Raw genomic sequence first — 20,787 nt, forward strand, 5'->3', positions numbered from 1 at the left:
GTTATTTATTGCAGTCCTTACTTTGTAATATCTTCAAGTGCTAAAAATTGACATTTGCCAGTGTACATAAAAATTATCAGTAGGTCTATTCCAGTGCCATGGTGTTAGAACCACATCAAGGAATAGCTCTGCTATTTCCTATGCCAGCTCTCATACATTCACTTTTGTGACCTGCAGCTGCGATAGTTCTGATGCACTATCCTGCTGATGTGTGCACATAATTATGTTGTGGAATTATGTACTGTTATATTTTCAGCAACTTTCACCGCATCAGTAGTGACACCTGGCACAGGAGGCAGACACAGAAAACCTATATAACAATCACACTAGGGCCAAAATGGGAGGTTTGCAGATTATAATGGTGCAGAGGAGCGCCTTCTTGCCACTTTCCTCTAAGGGAGTAAGGCTCACTCCTTGACTGACTGTGTACTCTTGGTAACAGGCTTCGGGTAACGTACACATGTACTTTATAATGGATATTATTTGGGTTGCTAGAATGTGTTAGACTGTTGCGCTATGAAATTGTCTATATAAAAATGTATTTAATCTACCTTTGTTTAATAGCTGTCAAAAAGATTAATGGGCAAAAGATATAAGGAGCAGGTAACAACTGCTCTGCAGACGCTGGAACAATATGGAGGCAAGGTAACAAATGTTGACTTTGTTTACATGCTTTTATTTGCTAATGTTCTCTTTTTTATTTTTATATTTAAAGTAACACTTCTACCTCTATAACAATGTCAGCTCGTTGAAGTTGTTATGGGGACAGATGTGCCTGTCTTACTATCAGGGTTTAAAGTGTTTTCCAACTGTTTGACACTAAAGTTAGTGCCACAGCCCCCTCTCTTTCTTCCTTGGCCACAACTGCTTCAAAAATTGGGGCATGTAAAACAGTTTTTCAACATAAAGCCGCTAACTTAGGTTTAAAGGTTTTACCTCTACTGATGTCATGACACCCCATATATAATGAGATAGTAAGGTGTGTTATTAACCCGAACCCAGTTCTCGCAGATTGTCAAACGGCTGTTGCGAAAGTCACAGTTTCATATTGTCCGTGTGAAGTTTGTCCTGGTTTGAATGGAATTCATTGGCTGAGCTTGTCAGCTGATGTTCTCTGGCATTGTATGCAATTAAGGAAAGGGCAAAATTGATAAAGCTATTGATAGCGTGAACCTTCCACGATAGCAACATGTTGAACATGGGGGATAGTGCGAGAGGCATGCTGACAACACAGCCACTAAAGCAGACTGAAGTAGTCTTAGTGTTAGAGTGCTCTTTTAATGCTGTGAATTAAAAAAACACAAACCTATGTTAATTACTTGATTTTAAAATAATCCATCTCTGTGTATCAGAAGGGAATACAAAATCTAAAATAATAAAAATAATATTCTAACAACAAATAGTATATTCTGCATAACAACTGTAAATGCACTTCACTGGCTATGTGTGTATATGTATTGATTTCACAACATTGTAAGCATTCCAGTGCTGAAATATCTTATCAAATAAATATGTGTGTTTTTACAACTTCACTGCTTCAAGCACATATTTATCTCTCTGCAATATATAATCACCTATAATATGTATGGTAAAAAAATGTATTCAAAGCATCACAAAAAACACTCATAATATGTAAATGTAGCAAAGATCAATCTAATACATGAAATGCATATACAGCTGCAACTGGTTACTGGGTTCCCTTTAATCCTTCTGGAATGTCCCCATTGATTGTGATGGACGATTAGAAGTGACACTGGAGTCTTTTATAATTTATACTACATGTGTCCTTCCCCACAACGTGTCTAGTATTCGTGGATTTTAACTCCTATTGCATTTTGCCAGGTTTCACAAAACAAACTAAATATTAGTATGCAATTTAGAAGAAATTTATGTAAAAATACCAATGTTAAGTGTTCTGAACACTGACTTAGAAGATGAAGAAATTCTGAAAGCTGAAATTATTATTATTGCCATTTATATAGCGCCAACAGATTCCGTAGCGCTTTGCAATATTATGAGAGGGAGGATTTAACTATAAATAGGACAATTACAAGAAAACTTACAGGAACGATAGGTTGACGAGGACCCTGCTCAAGAGAGCTTACAGTCTATAGGATGGCCTGGAAAGGGTTAAAGGGACACTATAGTCACCTGAACAACTTCAGCTTAATGAGGTTGTTCAGGTGAGTGCTACAGCTCCCTGCAGCTTTTTTCTTGTAAGCACTGTATTTTCTGAGAAAATGCAGTGTTTACATTGGAAGCTTGGAACACCTCTTGTTGCAGTCAGACGGCCACCAGAGGGACTTCCGAGTTCAGAGGCCCTAAAAAGGCCTCATTCACGTCTGACGTATTCACGCATGGGTGAATACTTCAGACGGGCTATCAGCACACAAAGCACTGTGAACGCGCTTTGTGTGCTGAGGCTGTCAGCACTGCTGTGGGAGTGGCTTCAGCTGACAGCTGAAGACCGAACCCACAGGGACTCTTTCTGGCCACAATAGTGGTTGAAGGGGGGGGGGGGGGGGAGACCTACTCTCCTCCCCCCCCGGGCCCCACCCCTGGGCGGTGGGTGGGGGCCATGAAGATAATGAGGGGGGGACCTACTGTCCTCCCCCTCTCCGGCCCCCACCCCTGTGCGCTCGTTTTTTTTTGTTTTTTTTAATATTGCGTCGGTTATTATGGCTTTTTATTTGGCCTTTTTTGGGGCTGAAAAAAGAAGATTTTAGAAGAAAGAAAACATCAAATGGTAAGTTGTTTTTATCTCTTGGGGCCGGGGGGACAGTAGGTCCCCCCTTATTGTTAGTTTTAGGGCCCCCACCCACCGCTCAGGGGTGGGGGCCGGGGGGACAATAGGTCCCCCCCTTATTGTTAGTTTTAGGGCCCCCACCCACCGCTCAGGGGTGGGGGCCGGGGGGGACAGTAGGTCCCCCCCTTATTGTTAGTTTTAGGGCCCCCACCCACCGCTCAGGGGTGGGGGCTGGGGGGGGGGGGACAGTAGGTCCCCCCCTTATTGTTAGTTTTTGTCAGGGTACCTGTGGTCTCTACCTCTGAACGAGGTAGAGACTTAGCTGTTCCTCCATCCAGACCGCCTGATGGCTCCCTTCTCCACGGTCTATCCGGTCATGCAAGGCCGGCCGCGAGGGAGTGACTGCCTTTTACAGCATCTAGGCAGGAAGTTGTCATCAGGACACTCCTCCGGAACGACCTGTCACTCAATTGCTGCAGGACCAATCAGGACGCCTCGGAGGCGTGGTTACTGCTCTGAACAGGGTATTTAACAGAACTTCTTTCATTAGCTCATTGCCCTGTCGTGGTTCTAGCTTGTTCTAGTCACTCAGTGCTTGTGTATTCTATTATCCCTTTTGGTTTTGACCTGGCTTGTTTACCTTACTCTGCTTATCTCTGTTACCCTTGATTCGGCTTGTCTCTCGCTTATCTGTCTTCTGTTACCCTCGACCTCGGCTTGTCTTTGACCATTCTATACTGTACTACTTACGTTAGTCCGGCCATTCTAAGGTCCGGTATACGTATCTGGCTACTGTTTGTACTCTGCGTGTTGGATCCCTGTCCCGATCCTGACATTACGACAGGGCCAATGGATCCTGCAAGTACAAACAGTCAGCTGGCTTCTCCTGATCCTAGGTTTGAAGCCATGGATCACAGAATGGATCAGATGGCGCTTGCGCTACAGGCTCTATTATCTCGTGCCAATAACCCACCAGAGGAGATACGTAATACCCCTGTTTCTCCTGTCGGTTCAGGTCTAGAGGTAGCCACAGTGGGTGCTTCTTCTCGCATTACCCCCCCAGTACGCTATGGTGGGGCTCCTGAGAAGTGTCGTGGTTTCTTAAACCAAATTAGTATCCACTTTGAATTGCAACCTCGCTCTTATCCTACAGATAGGGCAAAGGTAGGATTTATTATCACCCTACTTATTGAGAAAGCTCTGAGATGGGCCAACCCATTATGGGAGAACGATAACCCATTAGTTTATAACTATAACGCCTTTGTAGCTGCTTTTAGAAGAACATTTGACCCTCCAGGTAGAAAGGTTAATGCAGCCAGATTACTGTTGCGTCTGAAACAGGAGAACCGAACACTGGTGGATTATGCACTAGAGTTCAGGTCTCTGGCGTCAGAGGTCAAGTGGAATGAGCAGGCGTATATGGATGTATTTTTGAATGGCTTATCTGAAGTAATCCTTGATGAGGTTGCTACCAGAGAACTCCCCGAGAATTTAGAGGATTTAATTTCGTTCATCTCTCGTATAGATGAACACTCGAGAGAGGAACCGGAGACCTTCTTTTAGGTTAGCCCCCGCTTTTCCAAGTCCTGACTCCACGGTATCTTTGCTTCCTGAACCTATGCAGATAGGGTATACCCGCCTCTCTGAGGAGGAAAGACAGTACAGGAGAAGAGAGGGTTTGTGTATGTATTGTGGAGCTAAGGGTCATTTACTCTCGAACTGTTCTAACCACCCGGGAAACGCTCGCACCTAAGTCTCTCTAGAGGACAGGCCTTGGGTGTTTCTATATTGTCCTCTACTCCTAATTATAAAGATCACAGGCTTCTGCTACCAGTTTCCTTAACTTGGGAGAAGGAAGTAGTAAGGGCTATGGCATTGATATATTCCGGTGCTGCTGAGAATTTTATCGACCAAGCCTTTGCTAGTAAAAACAATTTCCCATCCCAGCTAAGGGAGACACCTTTGGCCGTTGAGGCCATAGATGGTAGACCACTACTAGACCCTGTTATCTTTCGTGAGACCATACCCATTGATTTAAATGTTGGTATCCTACACGTGGAGAAGTTATCTCTTCTGCTCATTTCGTCTCCTTCCGTTCCCATAGTTCTGGGGTATCCATGGTTGAAAGAACATAACCCTATTATCGATTGGGAGTTAGGGGAGATACTCTCGTGGGGCCAGGGCTGCCAGGATCGGTGTTTGTGCAAGGTTTCTCCATTAGCTAATATTAACATACAGGAGAATCCTACTCAGTCCACAGAAAGACAAATACCAGACCTTTACCTAGACTTAAGGGCAGTGTTTGACAAAAAGAATGCCGATTCTTTGCCGCCACACAGGTCATTTGACTGTAAAATTAAGCTTCTACCCGGGACTATGCCTCCGAGGGGCCATGTATATCCTTTGTCTGTTCAGGAAAACTCGGTTTTAGAAGAGTATATTCAGGAGAATTTAGAAAAGGGATTCATCAGGAGGTCTTCTTCTCCGGCCGGGGCGGGGTTCTTTTTCATTAAGAAGAAGGATGGCACGCTGAGACCTTGTATCGATTACCGAGGCTTGAATAAAATAACTGTCAGAAATGCCTATCCTATCCCACTGATTACCGAGTTATTTGATCGTCTTAAGGGCTCCAAAATCTTCACCAAGTTAGATCTCAGAGGGGCTTACAATTTGGTGAGAATCCAGCAGGGTCACGAGTGGATGACGGCATTCAATACCCGGTATGGCCATTACGAATACACTGTTATGCCATTTGGACTATGCAATGCTCCTGCAGTATTTCAGGATTTGATTAATGAGGTTCTTAGGGAGTTTCAGCATGATTGTGTTATTGTTTACCTGGACGACATACTAATACACTCTAAGGAGATTGAGACTCACCATAGACAGGTCAGAAAGGTGTTACACAAACTTCTGCAACATGGTCTATACTGCAAGTTGGAGAAGTGCAGTTTTGATCAGTCTCAGGTAGACTTTCTTGGGTACGTGATTTCTGGGGAAGGTTTTAAAATGGATCCTGGTAAACTCCAATCTATTTTAGACTGGCCTTTGCCCAAAGGACTCAAGGCTATCCAAAGGTTTATTGGTTTTTCCAACTACTATAGGCGCTTCATTAAGGGTTACTCCTCTATCATTGCGCCTATTACCAATATGACCAAACAAGGGGCTGATACTAAGTTCTGGTCTGAGGAAGCTCTTGGTGCTTTTAAGACTCTCAAGGAATTTTTTGCCTCAGCTCCCATTCTAGTTCATCCTGATACGACTCTGCCTTTCTTGCTCAAGGTCGATGCTTCTGAGACAGGAGTTGGGGCTGTTCTGTCTCAAAGGTTAGGGGTGGATAAACCGTTACACCCTTGTGGTTTCTTCTCTAAAAAATTTTCTGGGCCTGAGAGCAGATATGACATCGGGGAGAGGGAACTGTTAGCGGTCATTAAGGCTTTAAAGGAGTGGAGACATTTACTGGAAGGGACACTACACCCTGTTACTATTCTAACGGATCATAAGAACTTGTCTTATATTGGGGAGGCTAAGCGCTTGTCCGCCAGGCAGGCTCGCTGGGCCTTGTTCCTCACTCACTTTAATTATGTACTTACGTATAGACCTGGTTCTAAGAACTCTAAAGCAGATGCTTTGTCTCGTCAATATGAACCATCCACTATAACTGAACCACTTCTGTCCTCCATAGTTCCTAAGGGGAATATCATCGCGAACACGAATCTCAGGATTCACTCTCCATTGCTTTCTGAGATCATGAAGTTTCAGCATTTGGCACCCAAACAGACCCCTGGGGATCGACACTTCGTTCCTGCCGCTTTCCAACTGGAGGTGCTACGCTGTCTCCATAACAGCAAGGTGGCTGGGCATCCTGGCATCCGCAAGACTTATGCGCTGGTCTCTAAAGATTTTTGGTGGCCTGACTTACGCAAGGATATTAAAGAATTCATCGGGGCATGTGAGGTTTGTACCAAGACCAAGCTACCCCATTCGCTTCCATGCGGATTTCTGCACCCTTTAGAGGTTCCTGCAAAGCCTTGGTCCTGCCTGGCAATGGACTTCATTGTTGATTTGCCTATCTCTAAAAAGCAGACTGTCATCCTCACTGTGGTAGACAGATTTACTAAAATGGCTCACTTCATTCCCTTACCTAAACTCCCATCTTCGCGGAGATATTCGCCAGGGAGATTTTCCGTTTGCATGGGATACCTTCCCAAATTGTCTCTGACAGAGGCTCCCAATTTGTTTCCCGTTTTTGGAGATCATTCTGCTTCCAACTAGGCATCAAATTGAATTTCTCCTCTGCCTATCATCCTCAGTCCAATGGAGCGGCTGAACGCACTAACCAAAAAGTTGAACAATATTTACGTTGTTTCGTTTCAGAACACCAGGACGATTGGGTCGGTTTGATTCCTTGGGCGGAGTTTGCACATAACAATCTCATTTGTGATTCTACGCATTCTAGCCCTTTTTTCTTGAATTATGGCTTTCATCCTTCCATCCTTCCTTCGGAGTCTTCTTCTCAAGGGATACCGTCGGTGGATGTTCATGTTGCCAATTTAAGAAAGTTGTGGGATCGAACTCGACAAATCCTTCTGCACAATTCTACGCTGGTTAAAAAACACGCTGACAAACGTAGAAGGGCAGCACCGGTGTTTGTTCCAGGCGATAGAGTATGGTTAAGTACTAGAAACATTCGGTTAAAAGTGCCGTCCATGAAATTTGCTCCTCGATATATTGGACCGTACAGGGTACTGTCTCAAATTAACCCAGTTGCGTATCGTTTAGCGTTGCCTAATGCCTTACGCATTCCTAATTCATTTCATGTTTCCTTGCTAAAACCATTAATATGTAACAGGTTCTCCTCCACGATCGCCCCTCCCCGCTCAGGTGGAGGGTCAGGAGGAGTATGAGGTCAATTCCATCGTTGATTCTCGAATCTCCCGGGGGAAACTGCAATATCTGGTCGATTGGAAGGGTTATGGTCCTGAGGAGAGAAGTTGGGTACCTCAGGAGGAGGTGCATGCTCCCCGTCTCCGCAGGGCGTTTCACTCTCGATTCCCTTCTCGCCCTGGTGTATTCCGCCCGGTGGGCGTATCTGAGAGGGGGGGTACTGTCAGGGTACCTGTGGTCTCTACCTCTGAAAGAGGTAGAGACTTAGCTGTTCCTCCATCCAGACGGCCTGATGGCTCCCTTCTCCACAGTCTATCCGGTCATGCAAGGCCGGCCGCGAGGGAGTGACTGCCTTTTACAGCATCTAGGCAGGAAGTTGTCATCAGGACACTCCTCCGGAACGACCTGTCACTCAATTGCTGCAGGACCAATCAGGACGCCTCGGAGGCGTGGTTACTGCTCTGAACAGGGTATTTAACAGAGCTTCTTTCATTAGCTCATTGCCCTGTCGTGGTTCTAGCTTGTTCTAGTCACTCAGTGCTTGTGTATTCTATTATCCCTTTTGGTTTTGACCCGGCTTGTTTACCTTACTCTGCTTATCTCTGTTACCCTTGATTCGGCTTGTCTCTCGCTTATCTGTCTTCTGTTACCCTCGACCTCGGCTTGTCTTTGACCATTCTATACTGTACTACTTACGTTAGTCCGGCTATTCTAAGGTCCGGTATACGTATCTGGCTACTGTTTGTACTCTGCGTGTTGGATCCCTGTCCCGATCCTGACAGTTTTAGGGCCCCCACCCACCGCTCGGGGGGGGGCAGTAGGTCCCCCCTTATTGTTAATTTTAGGGCCCCCACCCACCGCTCAAGGGGTGGGGGCCGGGGGGGGACAGTAGGCCCCCCCCCCCTTATTGTTAGTTTTAGAAAGCGAGCTGAGCTGTCAGTCAGACAGCTCAGCTCACGAACGCGCATTCCGCGCGGTAAAGCGCTGAGTTTCTTCATAGGGCTGCTGTCAATGCCGCTCTATGAAGAACGCGATTGGTGCAGCGCGAAGCCGCGCATGCGCACCACATCGCAATGACGCCTCTCTCTGAGAAGCGTCCTATTGGGCCCCGCGATTTTGTCATTTCGACAAAAAAAGGGGGCGCGGCATGGGAGCTCGGCGCTGGAACGGAGGTAAGTTTTTGATATAAAAACGCTACGAAAATTATTTTTAATAAATGAAAGTTCATATAAAAACAAGAAGGAAGGCTGGGGGACCTGTCTTTCATGCTTTTATATGTTGACTACAGAGTCCCTTTAATTGCAAAGATCTATGGCAAATCTTTGAGTCTGATGTTTCTGGCTGCCATTGTCCATTTCACACAGACAACTACTTTTTCTGTTTTTTGGTTGTTTTTTTTTTTTTTTTATGAAATTGTCTATAGTTGTTAATATAAGTATTTTATTCCATTGTTCCAATTCACGGGCCAAGGTTATGCTCATAAACCTGTAAGACTCCCTAACCCTATTTCACCCTAATGCTTCTCAAATCATCCCTAACTCTATATGGTTTCCAAAACCTTTAATCCCCATTAAAGCCTGCTCTTATGTTAGCAGAATAATTTTGTTTAAGTAGGAAATGCAGTTGGAATGCGGTGCTATTTAGGTGAGCTTTTTTCAAATGAATCGCTGCAGCTATGAAATCCATTTGAAAAGAACAGGGATCCATTTGGTTGTTGGTAAATACAATCAACCGCAGAGGAATTGGAATAATTGAATCAGTTGCATTTGCAAAAACAGTTTGGGATCTAGTGAAAAGCACCCTGAAGAATAAAGTTTTAAAATAGAAATGTGTTGGTGTAGAGGTGAGCTATGTAACTGATACACAGAACTATGGTTTTTTTTGTTTTTTTTACCATGACAATACGTCTATTGCTATAGGCAGCCTTTGCCCAGCATCAATGTCACTTTTAGGGATACTATTAGTCGAGTTACATCCTGGCATGCTCTGATAATGTTTTCCTCTTCCTAGTGTGCTCTGTAAGACTGCCACACTTCCTCATCATATATGTACCATTTAATCCATACCTTGTTTTAGTGCAATGACTGGCAAATCTAAAGATTTGCATATATAATAAAAATAAACAAAATATGTATCAGTCGGCTAATTCCAGTCAGGCACTACAGATTGAAAAATTAAAAGATTAATTAGATTCGTTACAAAAATAAAAGATACAGGAGAGCTATTAAAAGTGGCAAGGTTTTCTTCAAATATTATCAAACTTGTATATAACTTACCTACTAATATATTTAATCCTTTAGTGGACAATTACTTTAAAGAATGTAATCAAAATGAGATGCTAAATTCTCCAATAAAAGTAGAAGAGGTAACAAGAACTATAGACAAATGGAGAAAAACACCAGTTATCAATCATTTTTTTTTTTTTATTTTTTTTTAGACTCTTAAAAGAAAATTATTAGTACTGAGCTGGCAAAAACCTTTAACACGATCAAACAGAAGGATAAGGCCCCAGATGAGCCACTGATGGCAAACATCATTCCTATCCCCAAACAAAATAAAGATGAACAAGTACTAACTCATTTTAGACCTTTTTTTTTTTTTTTATTCTTTATTTTTGTGGCACAAGAATTTACAATCCAGCAATTAATGCCACAACAGCGACAATGCAAACATAACATACAGAAATATGAGTTGCATGGTGTTTCGATGTACTGCACATTTTTTGTTTTAAGATAAGTATAGAAGCAGGCTAAGCGTACAGTATCTGAGATGGCAAGGAGTAAGAGAGTATGCAAGAGTAGATTAACATGCTTGCAAAAATTCTATATTATAAAAGAGATCATAGAGCATGAAGTAAACTGGGTGTAAAATAAATAACATGACTGGGAAAATGACTGGATAACATGCTATAAGTGAGCACTCCCCATGTACGTGCCCGCACATAGATTGGCCATAAAACTCCTCAGACTCGGCAGCTATCGCGTACTAAGTCCTTTCCTTTTTGGGGGTAGATGGAGGTGCTGGTTTTGGTTTTGGCTTTCTATGGACTCTCCACCCCATCCGTGGGCGCTTTGATGAGGTGATGCCTCCGCCATATCTCTGTCCAAACAGGCGGGGAGGTAACCGAGTAGCTGTCTGCCTAGATTTGTTGCTTTGCTTTCCCTCCTTCCGCATCTTGCCCTTCACTGTACCCTCTTGAAGCGTTATATTGGTAGCCTTGCTGTGCTTTTGTAGCTGTGTCCAGAAGTGCTGAAATGTTTCCTTGAGACGTTGCAGGCATAAATCCATGGGGGCGAAGTGATCTGCTGGAGGTGGGCCCAATGCATGCTTGCTTGAGGGGGTGAATCCGCCATTTTACGTCCCTCAGTGTATTCTAGTATCGGCTAGGACTGATAGGTGTGTGTGCTGAGGCTATTGGTAGCAGGCCAGTGGAGACCGGGATAACCCCCACCGGTCCAAAGTGGTGGTGTGTGTGGGGGGGGAGGGGGGGTAGGAGACCAAAAGAGTCACTCAAGTAGGCCACAGTGTAATGCTCCGGTCTCCCGGCTGCACCTGACTCGAGTGAGGTATCAATTGATTCCACGTAGCACCCCCGACATGGGTAGTGCACCATGATAAGTATTTTGGCTAATGAGCCGCTGATAGTACCCCAAAAATCACAATTTAGATGTGAACTTGTGCTGCCCACGTCTGCACTGCTCGAAAGTCAGGTTCCGCCCCCATTTTGGACCTTGGTCCCATCTCCACCTACCGACTGGGGTTCTTCCTAGCACCAGTTGATAAGGTCCCCTACTTCTGGAGCGGGTAGGGAAGCAGGGGTTACAGCAGCCTGGTCTCCCCCTCCAGAGTGTGGCAGGTCTGGGTCAGCCACCCAGTTTTCCTGCTCTGCATCACTGTCCTGTGGCTGCTATTAAACATATTCCAGCTGGTACTCCCAGAACTATGTGTCGCCTGGATACTTGGAGAGGAAAGGACTATTCTTTAATCACTGTTCCAGTGTGGAGGATTAAACTGGGAAAGTCCTTGTAAGGACTAGAGCTCCGATGTCTGAGTGTCGTCCAGTGCCTGGGGGTGTCTGTGGGCAGATGAGCTGCGGTTTGTCCCCTGTTCAAGCTAGGAAGCAGTCCTTGGCGGAGGTACTCAGCCAGGGGTACAGGGAGCTCAGTTACAGGTAATTCATACTATGAATACTGAGAATAAAGTAGGTTTTATTCATGGCAGATCTTGAATTATAGATGCCAAAAGGCCTTAATAGGCTGGGATTGGATTTTATCCTTTAAATCTTTAGAAAATGAATCAACAGGGATGTCCGCTTTCACCACTTCTATATATACTTTCTTTGGAACCCTTAGCAATATGAATTAGGGCAAACCAAAGGATTTCATTCAGTTAGCAATGTAAATCTATATACGGATGATATTTTGCAGACCCTGAAACCTCTTAAAGCACTAATCACTGAACTAGAGATTTACTCTAAATTTTCAAGCTATAACATTAATCTGGATAAGTCAATGTTCTTAACAAAGAAACGTACATGCCAATTTTATAGATGAATGTACTAAAATTATGGCCTGATCTGGGCTCCACATTCTTTAAGTATTTGGGAACTAATATTGCACCTTCTTTAGACTCTTGTAGAAAACTATTACAACAAATAGAAATTGTAGAAATTAGGGTTTTTATGGTGGTGAATGATAAATATGTTATGGGCATATAGTCTACCCAGATGGACCTAAGTTTTTTAGACTAATACCCTTAATGTGTCTAGAAAATTGGCTCAAGCTATTACACTCCTTTTTCTTTTTTTTTCTTTTTTTTTTATACATATGGCCAGGGGAAAAAAAACTTGTATAAAATGGAGATTAACCCCTTAAGGACCAAACTTCTGGAATAAAAGGGAATCATGACATGTCACACATGTCATGTGTCCTTAAGGGGTTAAAGGAACACTATATGGTCAGGAAGACAAACATGATTTCCTGACCCCAATAGTGTTAAAAATACCATCTTGCCCCCGTAAATATAGTAAAATCTTACTTTTATTCCAGTCTGCTGCTGCTAGCTCTGCCCCTGCTCTGTCTGCTTGGCTGACATCATCAGAAGTGTTGATCAAAGCCAATCACAATGCTTTACCATAGGAAAGCATTGTATTGGTTAAGATTGATAAGGAGGCGGATCGGGGCAGAGCCAGCACAAGCCAACACCGCACTGGCAAATCAGCATCTCTTCAGAGATGCATTGAATCAATGCATCTCTATGAGGAAAGGTCAGTGTCTCTAGGCAGAGGGTAGAGATACTGAACATTGTGCAGCACTGCCCCAGGAAGCACCTCTAGCAGCCATCTGAGTAGTGGCCAGTAGAGGTGTCCATAGGCTGTAATGCAAACACTGCATTTTCTCTGAAAAGACAGTGTTTGCTGCAAAAAGGCTGAAGGAAATGATTATATTCACCAGAACAAATACAATAAGCTGTAGTTGTTCTGGTGACGATAGTGTTCTTTTAATAGTTTTAAATACGAAACAAGGTGGCATGGGAATGCTTTATATTTTTAAATATTACACAGCAAGCAGACCCATGCTTGCTTTGATTTCACAGAAACCTTGTTCAGAAAATGAAAAATGGTACCTAATTGAACAGGGCTTGTCTCTGTTTTGGCTGTATGGGCCACATAGAAATCAACAGGAAACTTCTTTAGATATAACATCTTTAAGAGACATACAATTAGAGGAGTGGAAGAATATAAAAAAAAAAAAAAAAAAAAAAAACTCAATTTATAAACAAATTGTTGGGTTCTCTTCCTTTGAAGATTCTAGAAATGACAATGGACAATATTAATTTGAGTAACTGATATAACAGTGGCATCTACAAGGGATATCATTCACCCCTTAAGGACCAAACTTCTGGAATAAAAGGGAATCAGTACATGTCACACATGTCATGTGTCCTTAAGGGGTTAAAGAGGGTAAAAACTTACCAGGGGAAAAAATATTCAAATTAACTCACCTTTTTTTCCAGCACCAAGACTGTCTCCACTCTCAATTCTCTGACTTTGAGTTCACAAATTCCGATAATATATGTTAAATCCAGTGTGTCTAATTGAGAAGCATTTTAGAGTAATTGGCACATGCTTGACCTTTCTTATTGTCTTGTGCTTTTCTATGATATATCTTGCTTCCATTTTGAATGATAGTTCAAAGTTGGTGCATCAGGAAACCCTCCAAGTTGTCCTTTGAAACTGTAAGTTGTATAGCCTAAGCCTGAAGGGACATGCAGTTAAGCCATAACACACTTTAACAAGATAAAGTTATTTCGGAAACTTGAGTGTCCCTTTAAAATGACAGTTTAAACTCCAGAACCATTACAACTAATTGCAGTGGTTATGGTGTCATACACCTTTACACTGTCTCCAAGTTTATCAAACCATCTTGGTGTGATTTGTCAAAATGTATGGCTTTCTCAGGAACCATAGTCCATTACTTCTTTAGATATAATGATAATGCATTATCAAGTTCAATTCTGTTTAACCTGGAACGCAGTGATAGACTGTAGCATTGGAATGGCTTAGCCGACCCATCTCAAGTTACTTTGAATGCATTACTTATCTTATCTTCATTTAAATGTATGCTTCTTGACAGTAATTGTGCAAAACTGATGTGACCTGGTGTATGGTATATGGATTACAGTTTATGAAGTTAGCTCTTGTATGTTTACTTATCATAAATGTTTATCTCTTTACATACATTTGTGTTTTGTAAGGTGCTTGTTTAGAGTATACATTATGAGCCTTACTATTTTTTCTCAATTTTTTTTTTCCTTTTCATAGGAAAGTCTTGGAATAATTAAATCAAAAATACCGACTTACAGTTCCATCTGCAGCTGAAGAGTACATGCTTTTGTACACGTGGATTAATGATGGCAGCCATGATTTTTTTTTGTGTGTGGGTTCTAATGACTACAATTACATAGCTTGTAAATGTATTAAACTTTCATACCGTCCAAAGTGTATATGTTTTGCGCCATGTGTTTGTGTGAGTGATGTCAGGACTATAACAGCATTGCAGAACTTTTGTCTTACAGCAGTTGGGAGTGCTAAAGGTTGTGTTTCCCTGTAAGGTTTGATGTTCCATGTTTAGGTAATCTTTGTCAGATGTAAGCATATTTCTGTGACATCACTCTCTGCACAGGTTACACAGGTCGCTACTGATCCAGTATTTTTTAACGTGTCAATAACCTGAAATTAGGGTTAACAATTCATTATCATTAGAGATGTCCCGAACGGTTCGCTGGCGAATAGTTCCTGGCGAACATAGCGTGTTCGCGTTCGCCACTGCGGGCGAACATATGCGATGTTCGGTCCGCCCCCTATTCGTCATCGTTGAGTAAACTTTGACCCTGTACTTCACAGTCAGCAGACACATTCCAGCCAATCAGCAGCAGACCCTCCCTCCCAGACCCTCCCACCTCCTGGACAGCATCCATTTTAGATTCATTGGGAAGCTGCATTCTTAGTGAGAGTAGGGGCAGTGTAGCTGCTGCTGATTTAATAGGGAAATCGATAGCTAGGTAGTATTCAGTGTCCACTACAGTTCTGAAGGACTCATCTGATCTCTGCTGTAAGGACAGCCCTTTTTAGGGCTAGAACATCAGTCTGCTTTTTTTTTCCTGTGTAATCTAATTGCAGTTGCCTGCCTGCCAGCCTGTGTGTCAGGCTCACAGCGTATACTGTGCCCACTTGCCCAGTGCCACCACTCATATCTGGTGTCACATTTAAAAAAAAACAAAAAAAAACTTTTTTGACTGTGAAATAATAGCAGTCAGTTTCCTTCACGCGTGTGTGTTTCAGGGCCTGCCAGGGCACTGTGTCACACCAGTACAACTCATATCTGGTGTAACAGTAGTGTACATTTAAAAAAAAAAAAAAAAACTAGAAATTTGACTGTGAAATAATAGCAGTCAGTTTCCTTCACGCGTGTGCATTTCAGGGCCTGCCAGGGCACAGTGTCACACCAGTGCAACTCATATCTGGTGTAACCGTAGTGTACATTAAAAACAAAACTAGAAATTTGTGGTATAATAGCAGTCCGTTTCCTTCACACGTGTGCGTTTCAGGGCCTGCCAGGGCACAGTATCACACCAGTGCAACTCATATCTGGTGTAACAGTAGTGTACATAAAAAAAAAAAAACCTAGAAATTTGACTGTGAAATAATAGCAGTCAGTTTCCTTCACACGTGTGCGTTTCAGGGCCTGCCAGGGCACAGTATCACACCACTGCAACTCATATCTGGTGTAACAGTAGTGTACATTAAAAAAAAAAAACTAGAAATTTGACTGTGAAATAATAGCAGTCAGTTTCCTTCACACGTGTGCGTTTCAGGGCCTGCCAGGGCACAGTGTCACACCAGTGCAACTCATATCTGGTGTAACAGTAGTGTACATTAAAAACAAAACTAGAAATTTGACTGTGAAATAATAGCAGTCAGTTTCCTTCACACGTGTGCGTTTCAGGGCCTGCCAGGGCACAATGTCACACCAGTGCAACTCATATCTGGTGTAACAGTAGTGTACATTAAAAAAAAAACTAGAAATTTGACTGTGAAATAATAGTCAGTTTCCTTCACGCGTGTGCGTTTCAGGGCCTGCCAAGGCACAGAGTCACACCAGTGCAACTCATATTTGATGTAACAGTAGTGTACATTAAAAACAAAACTAGAAATTTGACTGTGAAATAATAGCAGTCAGTTTCCTTCAAACGTGTGCGTTTCAGGGCCTGCCAGAGCACAGTGTCACACAAGTGCAACTCATATCTGGTGTAACAGTAGTGTACATTAAAAAAAAAAAAAACTAGAAATTTGACTGTGAAATAATAGCAGTCAGTTTTCTTCACGCGTGTGCGTTTCATATCTGGTGTAACAGTAGTGTACATTTAAAAAAAAAAAACAAAAAAATGTTTTTGACTGTAATAGATTGAATAGCAGTTAGTTGTCTGCAAACGTGTGTGTCAGGCCTACAGCATCTACTCTGCCAACTTCTGCCAGTGCACAGTGCCACTCATATCTGTTGTCACAGTAGCTTGCACGCATAGTACCACTAATCGAAAAAAAAATGACAGGCAGAGGCAGACCACCCCGCAGGGGCCGTCGTGGTCAAGGTGCTGTGATTCCCTTTGGCCCTAGAATAATGCCCAGTGTTCAGAGGCCACATACCCTGAACTCGAAAAGTTCTGAGGACATAGTTGACTGGCTAACACAGGACACCCAATCTTCTACAGCTTCCGCTCGGAACCTTGACGCACCATCCTCCTCCAGCTTAGCTTCGGGCACCTCTCAAGTTACCACTCGCCCGCCTGCCGCCACCACCAACACTCGCACCACAGCCGCTTCACTTGATCTGTCAGAGGAGTTATTTACACATCAGTTGGAAGAAATGAGTTATGCGCAACCATTATTGCCAGAGGATGTAGATAACAGGGATATGTCTCAGTCAGGCAGCATTACACACATGGGCGTACGGTGTGATGATGATAATGTTGTACTCGCTGCTGCTTCCTTTTCTGAGTTGTCAGATACAAGTGAAGCGGTTGATGATGACGATGCGTCCGTGGATGTCACGTGGGTGCCCGCTAGAAGAGAAGAAGAACAGGGGGAAAGTTCAGATGGGGAGACAGAGAGGAGGAGGAGACGAGTTGGAAGCAGGGGGAGGTCGTTGCAAGGAGCTAGTGGCACAGTCAGACAGCGTGCATCGGCACCCGGGGTCAGCCAGACAGCACGCCAATCAACTCATGCTGTTGCCACCACCAGAATGCCATCATTGCAGAGCTCAGCAGTGTGGCATTTTTTTTGTGTGTCTGCCTCTGACAACAGCGATGCCATTTGCAACCTGTGCCAAAAGAAACTGAGTCGTGGGAAGTCCAACACCCACGTAGGTACAACTGCTTTGCGAAGGCACATGATCGCACATCACAAACGCCTATGGGAGCAACACATGAGTACAAGCAGCACACAAACTCAAAGCCGCCATCCTCCTCCTGGTCCAGCATCTTCAGCCACGTCAACCACTGCTGTCCTCCTTGCCCCCTCTCAACCGTCCGTCACTCCATCTCTCGCCTTGAGCAGTTCCTGCTCATCTGCCCACAGTCAGGTGTCTGTCAAGGACATGTTTGAGCATAAGAAGCCAATGTCACAAAGTCACCCCCTTGCCCTGAATCTGACAGCTGGCTTGTCTGAACTCTTAGCCCGCCAGCTTTTACCATACAAGCTGGTGGAGTCTGAGGCGTTCAAAAAATTTGTAGCTATTGGGACACCGCAGTGGAAGGTACCCAGCCGAAATTTCTTTGCACAAAAGGCAATCCCCAACCTGTACTCGATTGTGCAAAAGGAAGTAATGGCATGTCTGGCACACAGTGTTGGGGCAAGGGTCCATCTGACCACTGATACCTGGTCTGCAAAGCATGGTCAGGGCAGGTATATCACCTACACTGCGCATTGGGTAAACCTGCTGACGGCTGCCAAGCATGGAATGCGTGGTTCTGCAGAGGAGTTGGTGACACCGCCACGACTTGCTGGCAGGCCTGCTGCCACCTCCTCTACTCCTCCTACTCCATTCTCTTCCATAACCTCCTCGGCTGAGTCCTCTTCTGCTGCTGCGTCTTGCTCCACATCAACGGCACCCCCCCAGCTCCCCAGGTACTATTCCACATCCCGGATACGGCAGTGTCACGCCGTCTTGGGGTTGACTTGCCTGAAAGCAGAGAGTCACACTGGACCAGCACTCCTGTCCGCCCTGAACGCACAGGTGGATCAGTGGCTGACTCCGCACCAACTGGAGATCGGCAAAGTGGTTTGTGACAACGGAAGAAATTTGTTGGCGGCATTGAATTTGGGCAAGTTGACACATGTGCCGTGCATGGCACATGTGTGTAATCTGATCGTACAACGCTTTGTGCATAAGTACCCAGGCTTACAGGACGTCCTGAAGCAGGCCAGGAAGGTGTGTGGCCATTTCAGGCGTTCCTACACGGCTATGGTGCACTTTTCAGATATCCAGCTTCGAAACAACATGCCAGTGAGGCGCTTGATTTGCGACAGCCCGACACGTTGGAATTCAACACTCCTAATGTTCGACCGCCTGCTCCAACAAGAAAAAGCCGTTAATGAATATTTGTATGACCGGGGTGCTAGGACAGCCTCTGCGGAGCTGGAAATGTTTTTGCCACGTTACTGGACGCTCATGCGCAATGCCTGTAGGCTCATGCGTCCTTTTGAGGAGGTGACAAACCTAGTCAGTCGCACCGAGGGCACCATCAGCGACATCATACCATTTGTTTTCTTCCTGGAGCGTGCCCTGCGAAGAGTGCTGGATCAGGCCGTAGATGAGCGTGAAGAGGAAGAGGAAGAGTTGTGGTCACCATCACCACCAGAAACAGCCTTATCAGCATCGCTTGCTGGACCTGCGGCAACGCTGGAAGAGGATTGTGAGGAAGAGGAGTCAGAGGAGGAATGTGGCTTTGAGGAGGAGGAGGAAGACCAACCACAACAGGCATCCCAGGGTGCTCGTTGTCACCTATCTGGTACCCGTGGTGTTGTACGTGGCTGGGTGGAAGAACATACCTTCATTGAGATCACTGAGGAGGAGGAGCGGGAAATGAGTAGCTCGGCATCCAACCTTGTGCAAATGGGGTCTTTCATGCTGTCGTGCCTGTTGAGGGACCCTCGTATAAAAAGGCTGAAGGAGAACGACCTGTACTGGGTGTCCACGCTGCTAGACCCCAGGTATAAGCAGAAAGTGCCTGAAATGTTACCGAATTACAACAAGTCGGAAAGGATGCAGCAGTTCCAAAATAAATTAAAAAGTATGCTTTACACAGCGTATAAGGGTGATGTCACAGCACAACGGGAATCTAACAGAGGAAGAGGTGAAAGTAATCCTCCTCCTCCCACGACCACGCCGGCAAGGACAGGACGCTTTACAGACGTGTTGTTAATGGAGGACATGCGGAGCTTTTTAAGTCCTACGCATCGCCACAGCCCTTCGGGGTCCACCCTCAGAGAACGTCTCGACCGACAGGTAGAAGACTACCTCGCCTTAACTGCAGATATCAACACTCTGAGGAGCGATGAACCCCTTGACTACTGGGTGTGCAGGCTTGACCTGTGGCCTGAGCTATCCCAATTTGCGATAGAACTTCTGGCCTGCCCCGCTTCAAGTGTCCTGTCAGAAAGGACCTTCAGTGCAGCAGGAGGTAATGTCACTGAGAAGAGAAGTCGCCTAGGTCAAAAAAGTCTAGATTATCTCACCTTTATTAAGATGAATGAGGGATGGATCCCGAAGGGACTGACAGTGGGCGATACATTCGACTAAAAAAGGCCTGATGAGGGGGGCGTAACAGGGTGTCGTGGCTGCCCGACCGGCACAGCCTCGCCGACAGCACGAGCTTACCTGCTCGTGGGCGAGCCGACAGCCGCTTCCCCGCATCCTCCGGCCGTTGCTCCCAGATCCAAAATGGCACTGACCACGTGGTCGCGCCTATACAGAGCTCCGCCCCCGAAGTTTATTCTGACGTGCGCGTACCTTGCCCTGTCATGGTTTCCTGTTCCTGGTTTCCTGAGAGTGCTTTATCATTGTGAATCTGATTTCCTGGTATCCTGATCTTGGCTTTTCCCTGGTTATTCTGAATTCTGGTTTCCCTGACTTGGCTTGTGTAAACAGTATTGTGTATATTCTGGCTTCCTTGACCTCGGCTTTCCCTTTGACCATTCTCTGTCTCTAGCGTATTAGTCCCGCCATTCTAAGGTCCGGTTTATGCTCTGTCCTTTTATTTTCCTTTTCTTGCCTATGTATATGTTTACATAGTTTCTGCGTGCTGGACCACACCACTCCTATCTGATGGCACATTAGATTGCACGCACAGTGCCCCAAATTTGAAGTAGGAGGACCGACCAAGCATCTTTTTCCATCTCCCGGTTCCTAAAATCGATGCCATATACACGTCCCCTGATAGGGGACGTAACAGGGATTAAACTGATAGGAATAGTACTACTTAACACACCTTATAATAACGCAGAGAGATGCAGCGCAGAGAGAGGAGTCAGAGGAGGAAGGTGGCTTTAGCCCCTTAAGGACACATGACATGTGTGGCATGTCAAGATTCCCTTT

At 44.6% G+C, this 20,787-nt stretch overlaps 1 protein-coding gene across 2 annotated transcripts in view; it reads left to right on the forward strand.

Annotated features, from left to right (window-relative positions):
• Positions 1-14,636, forward strand: part of PACRGL (parkin coregulated like) — a 52,089-nt gene extending 37,453 nt beyond the window's left edge. For both annotated transcript variants that reach the window (XM_063459895.1, XM_063459896.1), the window contains exons 7-8: positions 565-645; positions 14,457-14,636. In XM_063459895.1, coding sequence (XP_063315965.1) covers positions 565-645; positions 14,457-14,513 — 138 coding nt within the window. In that variant the 3' untranslated portion in view covers positions 14,514-14,636. The remainder of the gene's footprint in view (positions 1-564; positions 646-14,456) is intronic.
• The last annotated feature ends 6,151 nt before the right edge of the window (positions 14,637-20,787 follow it).

This window comes from Pelobates fuscus, chromosome 6 (genome assembly GCF_036172605.1).
Source record: "Pelobates fuscus isolate aPelFus1 chromosome 6, aPelFus1.pri, whole genome shotgun sequence".
NCBI lineage: Eukaryota > Metazoa > Chordata > Amphibia > Anura > Pelobatidae > Pelobates > Pelobates fuscus.